This window comes from Mustela erminea, chromosome 17 (assembly GCF_009829155.1).
Source record: "Mustela erminea isolate mMusErm1 chromosome 17, mMusErm1.Pri, whole genome shotgun sequence".
Lineage (NCBI taxonomy): Eukaryota > Metazoa > Chordata > Mammalia > Carnivora > Mustelidae > Mustela > Mustela erminea.
Genome location: NC_045630.1, coordinates 9643001 through 9649000, shown reverse-complemented (window position 1 = coordinate 9649000; position 6000 = coordinate 9643001). Strand labels below are relative to the sequence as shown.

Below are 6000 nucleotides of genomic sequence, written 5' to 3'. Positions count from 1 at the left end.
TAAATATTTGAGGGGCTCCTGGGTGGCTCAGTCGGTTAAGCGTCCAACTCTTCATTTCGGCTCAGGTAATGATCTTAGGTCTGTGAGATTTAGCCCTAAGTTAGGCTCTGCTCTCAGCGAGGAGTCTGCTTCCTCTTTCCCCCTCCTTCTGCCCCTCCCCCAAGCTAAAAAAAAAAAAGTATTTGACATATTTACACACTTCCAAAAATTTACTTTCATTCTTAGGAAGGATTTTAATAGGCAAATTTAGTTTTATTTTATTTTTTAAAAAAGTCACATAAGAGTATATGGAGAACCTTAAGGTAAGGGCAAACACCTTAAAATTAATAACACATAGTAGATATAAGAATGTTTGTCTTGGGGTAATTTAAGGACATTTTTAGAGCTTGAATTTGTTTATACCTACTATGTGCTTATCTTTAGCATTTCTTAATCACACACACACTTGTAATATGTGTATATATATATATATATGCTCTCTACATATATACATATATATCCATACTAAACAAGCTTTCATTTTTCCTAATTATCCTTTTGTTTTCTATCATATCTTTTAATTGGCTCATAAAGGTATTGTGTATAAATCCTCATGTAATGGAAGTAGCTCAACACCAGAATACTGGAGAACAGCAGCATCAGGATAAAGAGGAAAGCAGCAACCAGGTAGCCACTTGGACTGAAATAAGAGAAAAAAAAAAGTCAATAGAAGTCATCACTCATTTTGGTTCTTAATTTATGTAGTCAAACAATCTTTGAACGGCTAGTTCCTATGCCACTGACAGAAAACAAAGATTAATAAGACATCTTATCTACCCTCAGGATGTTTGCCTTAGTGTTAGAGGTTGGCTATGGAGGAGAATAGACAGTGTGATTAATAGAGTGAGAGAAAGAAATGTAAAATTCATGGGGGCCAGACATTAAGGAAGGCCTTCCAGTGGAGGAGAACTTTGAACTGATTAGCGGAGTTAGCTGGATAGGAGTAGGACTTGGAGCCTTAGAATGGGTTCTCTAGATAAAAATGCCTGGAAGTAGTTGAAGAAACAGGTGGGCATAGAGTTTTAGGCTGAGGGAGATGGCTATGCAAAGTTGTGGAGGCATGGGGAAACCTGAAAGTCACCCAGACATTCTGGAACTAAAACTAGTTCAGTATGATAAGAGCTCAGGTGGTAGGCAGAGTCGTAGAGATGAGGAATGACTGGTGGTTAGGAGAGAGACAGCTTTTATGAAACTATAGGGTGTGGATTTGGGAAGGATGATTCTGAACATAGAGGGCGGAATGGATGAATGGGGAAGTATGAGTGCGGAGGGAGAAACCCCAGTTTTGAGGTTTTTAATAATGCAAGTGTGTCGAGGGACTTAATTAGTGGCTGAGGAAGTGGAGAGAAGCAGATAGATCTAAGACAGATTTGGAAGTTAGACTGAATTGATCTTGGAGATTGTTGAGATGTGGGGTTTGAGAGTAAAGGATGTCTCCCAGGTGTTGGCATGAGGTGACTGAGGATGTTGTCACCATTCACTGATGGAGGAAACACAAGGAAGAACACTTTAGCAAGGGCATGTAAACACAGCTGGTTTACTGTGGGGCATATTGACTGGTGGCACCGGAGGGTCAATCAGGTGTGTGTGTGTGTGTGTGTGTGTGTGTGTGCGTGCGTGTGCATATGTGTACACCACTTACTAGATGCTACTTTCAGGTGGGTGCCAGAACATCTCTCCCTTCACCTGGGACTCTGCATGGCTGCCTCCCACCAGAGTGGATTTACCACTTGGGCCAAATGCTGTGCTACTTTCTCTTTGGTGTCCTGCCCTGGTATCTGACTTTAGTTTTTGGTTCCTTTTTAGGCCTTAATTATTTATTTGCAGTGTTATGGTTTCCCTGGGTCCTAGTCCTCTTACTCTGACCTTCCTCCTATGTGGATACAAGCTTAATCTGGCTCCCGTGAATGGTTTCATTCTTGGAAGTTAATTATTAACTCGACAAATCATCTGATATGAGCCAGGTATTGGGGTAGTGCCTGGAAAGACAATGATAAGTAATAACAGACATGGTCCCCATCTCCTTAGAGAGCTTACATTTTAGTGGGGACATTATTGTTAATCAATAATGAGAAGAGAAATATAAAATTGCACTTGTGATAAGAACTAAGTAGATATACAATGCAATGAAGGCTTACTATTGCCAGATTTAACCTGGTGATAGGGTCAAGAAATGCCTCCATGGGGGAAAAGATAATTATCCTAAAATTTGAAGAATTAAATGGAAATGCAGTTGGTGAGGTTAAGTAGACAAAGAGGGGAAGGAAGAGTTGCCACATAGAAGAAACAGAATGTGCAAAGTTCCTGCTATGGGACAGAATATGGTGAGGGTTGGGGACTGAAAGGTTGGTGGGTCTAGAGCAAAGATGATGAGAGGAATAGAATGCAAGTCCAGATTAGAGAAGTAGGTGGTAGCCTGATTCATTGAAGGTCTTGTATGCCATGTTGAGGAGTTCCATTTTAAGGAAAGAAACGTAAGTGTTTCAAGTTATAAAACAGCATTTGAGAAGATCACTTTGGCTTCAGTGAAGAAAATGAACCAGAAGAAAATAGAAATGAATGAGGGGAGATTAGATCTGTCAGGTGTCTATTGTGGTAGTTCCCATCTGAGACAACTGTAGCTTGGATTAAAGTGGTAGTGATGGGGTTGGTAAGAAGTAGATTCATTTGAGGGCAATTCAGGAGATTAAATGAATGGAAGCTAGTGACTGGATGGGCTGGGGGAAACAGAGAAATGAACACAACTCTAGGGGTTTTTTTGTCTTTTTTGGGGGGGGTTCTTATTTTCATTTTTGACTCATAGGTATTTGGCTTGTACATTTTAATGTGCTCTTTCCCAAAAGAAGGAACTCTGGAAAACAGGGTTGCCACACTGTTCATCTCTAGAAGGCATATTATAGCCCATGCGAATGGATTCTCTTGGAGCTGCACAATGACAACTCTATACAATTACCCAGTTGGATCCCTTCTAGAGGGGGACAAATAATGGGGCAAGGGAGTGGGTGATAAGATCACGAGATCATTTTGGGGCATGTCCAGTTTGACCAGTCTGTGAGCCACTTCAGAGAAGAGGTTAATAGACGGTGGGACGCATGGCTCTGGATGGACCAGAGTTATGATTAGGAAGTCATGTGTACATAGATGCTTACTGAAGCCATGAGTATGGATGATCTTGCCAAAGGGAGAAGCTCATAAGACCAGGGCTGAGCCCTGAGGGAAATCAGTTACGGCCGGTAAAGGGGGTCAAGGCTCTCTTTACTTGAGAAAGCATGGCTATAGGAGTTTAGGAAACCCTGGGCTTATGTCTATGAGACCCACAGGGTTATAGCAGACAAAAGGGGTCCAGAGGACTTGCAGTGGCTACATCCCCCCTCGCACCTCTCAGCACACAGACAGTGGACTAAAATGTCCAGCTCCCAGTCTTTCCACGAAAGAGCCCTACTTGCATTCTTTAAAAGCTGCTGCCTGAGGGTCCAGCTTGCAACCAGCCTGCATCTAGGTGCTGATGGAGGTCTTCTTCTTTGGGGCACTGACAGCTCTTGGGAACTAAGAAGGCATCTTGGACAATCAAAGATTTGATACACAACAAACAGTTAGGGCCAGGCTAAAGAATAAGGTTCATCTCCTACCTGAGACCAGTCCTTCAAGACTGGGAAAGGTGGTTCTTTAATTCAAAAACCAACCTGGAGAGGCATTGGTGGAGTAATTAGACAGAAAGCAGATTGGATGGTTTAGGAGAAATGGGGATAGAACATAGGGAAAAGGAGACTCTGTAGACAAGCCTTTGACAAGGATGGGGGAGAGAGAATGGCAGCTGGAGGGGTAAAGAGTTTGAGGTTTTACTTACATTTAAATTAAAAACTTGAGGGTGATTAAAAGCCTATGGGGAGGATCTAGTTGAGGGGGAAAGTGGAACATATAAAAGAGAGAAGAAATAATCGATTTGGAAGTTTCCTTAGAAAGTGGAAAGTAAGAGGTTTCAAAGGACCTGTGGAAGAATTATACTTAAAGGGGAGGAATAAAAAGTCTTTAATTTGAACAGTATGGAAAAAGGAGAGAATGGACATAGGTGTTGGTAGGTGTGTTTGGAACCGGGAATCAGGAATCAGGCGTGTCCCTGCCTGCGGTCTTCTAAGTTCTTTGTAATGGTGGAAACAAGCTCATCTGATGTTTATTAAGGAAAGATGGTCCAAGGAGGAAGCGGATTCGATGAGGTCAGAGGTAGTTACCGCGAGTGGAGATACTGGTTGACCAGAGAAAGGTACTAAGATTCTCAGGTGGTGTTGGGTGACCTGTATGCAGTTGGTGATTAATCTGTCCTGTTGTGTAACTTTCTTCACCAATCCTTGGCTGCTCAGGTGTAATCAGAAAAAGCAGGTAGTTGGGGGCCTGCCAGATTTGTGGGGGCACAAATCCCAGAGTGGGTAAGGGAATAGCAGCAGGTGTTATTGAAGTAATACACTTGGAAATGTAAGGAAATAGTAAGAAATAAAAAAAAGGGTATGTGTTTAAAAAAGGGTTTTTGCTTGTTTGTTTTGTTTTAGAAGACCCAGGATAGATAATGGTCTGGAAGTGGTAATGGCGCCCTGAGGCACCTCGTGGGGGGTCTTTGGAAAGTAAACAGCCATCACTCTAGAGGGCTGAGGGTGAAGCGGTGGTCCTGGGCAGGGTGGGGGGACGTAGAGGGGGAGCTCAGAGGACAGTTGAGGATTTAGGGGAGTTTGCTGTCTAAAAGTAACAACTCCAAAGGACGCAGTGGAAAATTGGGGGAAGTGGTTGAATCCTCCAGAAGACAAGTAAGTGCCAAGATCTTTGCCTCCTACAGCCTGATCTCCAGCCAATGTTCGCTTATGAGAAAGTCTTTCTTACCCGCTGGCCTCTGCTCTGCCTCTGCTCCCACTTCCGGGGCTCAGGTGTATCAGAGACTAAGCTGCAGACACTAACCTAGGGCTGATCTCGGCTGCACCACCGTTACCCCGGCTGCTGGAATCCAGCTCCAGGGAGGTGAGCCAAGAGGTGAACTCCTCCTTCACCATTGTCTCTCCTCGCCAACTCACGAGTGCCCCCTTCTGACAGTGGGTACTTGGGTGCACATATGTTCTTAATATTCATCTAAACATAACAATCTAATGAGGAAGAGAAGTCACTGCCAAAGGCCATAGATGTTTCCCGAAGTCACTTAGAAACAATGGGTGGCTTATCTCATTTGTGGGTTATTTACACTATTAATCTTCCATTGGCACAGAACATCAAGAAGTCAGTAATATTTAGAGTAGGGCCAGGAGTAACTTCATTGTTTGTCTTCCATTTTTGGTTAACATTTTACAAAAGAATGAAAGCAAAAAAACCAGGCCCAGGACAGAGAAGCAAAGCCGTGTACGATCCCGGTGTTAGCATTAAGACTTTGCTCTCCAAGGAGACTGGAGTCCGGGAATGTGCCTTTCTACCTGTGTCTGGTTACATCAGAGTGGTAAGGCCCGTGGGTGAGGGCTGACTCAACCAGCCACCGTCTCCTCCCAGCCCCCCTGCCGCAGCCCATGATCTGTCCTTTAGGTGGGGTTCAAGGACGTGTTTGATGGGAAAACCGGGGCTGCTGAGGGGATGGGACAAAATGGGACCCCAGCTGCAGCAACAATTCTCAGAAATTCCTTCCTGCTGTGTCCCTGGGATAACTGATACATACAATTTGAGGATGTCAACATAAGAGGCAGAAGTAGTAGGGTCCCAGGGGAATGGGGGGGAGATGTGCTTTTCCTGTCCTGGCTGCCACCCCTGCCTTTTACAGCTTCCCTCGCTAGAGCCTGATTAGGCAGAAGGCATTACCTGGGAATCATTCCGAAGGTCTCTATCGCAAATATAGCTGTTAGGTTGCAGAAACTGTAAATGAGACAAATAATATTAACGATTAAATTACATGCCATATATGAAAAGCCTCCCTCCAAATCTTTATGGTAATGATTG

General features: G+C 43.7%; 1 protein-coding gene across 4 annotated transcripts in view; it reads right to left on the bottom strand.

Annotated features, from left to right (window-relative positions):
* Window positions 1-472: 472 nt before the first annotated feature.
* The window catches only part of CATSPERE (catsper channel auxiliary subunit epsilon), a 157329-nt gene continuing 151801 nt past the window's right edge, over window positions 473-6000 (bottom strand). For all 4 annotated transcript variants that reach the window (XM_032317865.1, XM_032317869.1, XM_032317867.1 and 1 more), the window contains 2 exons: window positions 5863-5916; window positions 473-679 (listed from right to left, as the gene is read on the bottom strand). In XM_032317865.1, the coding sequence (XP_032173756.1) occupies window positions 526-679; window positions 5863-5916 (208 nt within the window). In that variant the 3' untranslated portion in view covers window positions 473-525. The remainder of the gene's footprint in view (window positions 680-5862; window positions 5917-6000) is intronic.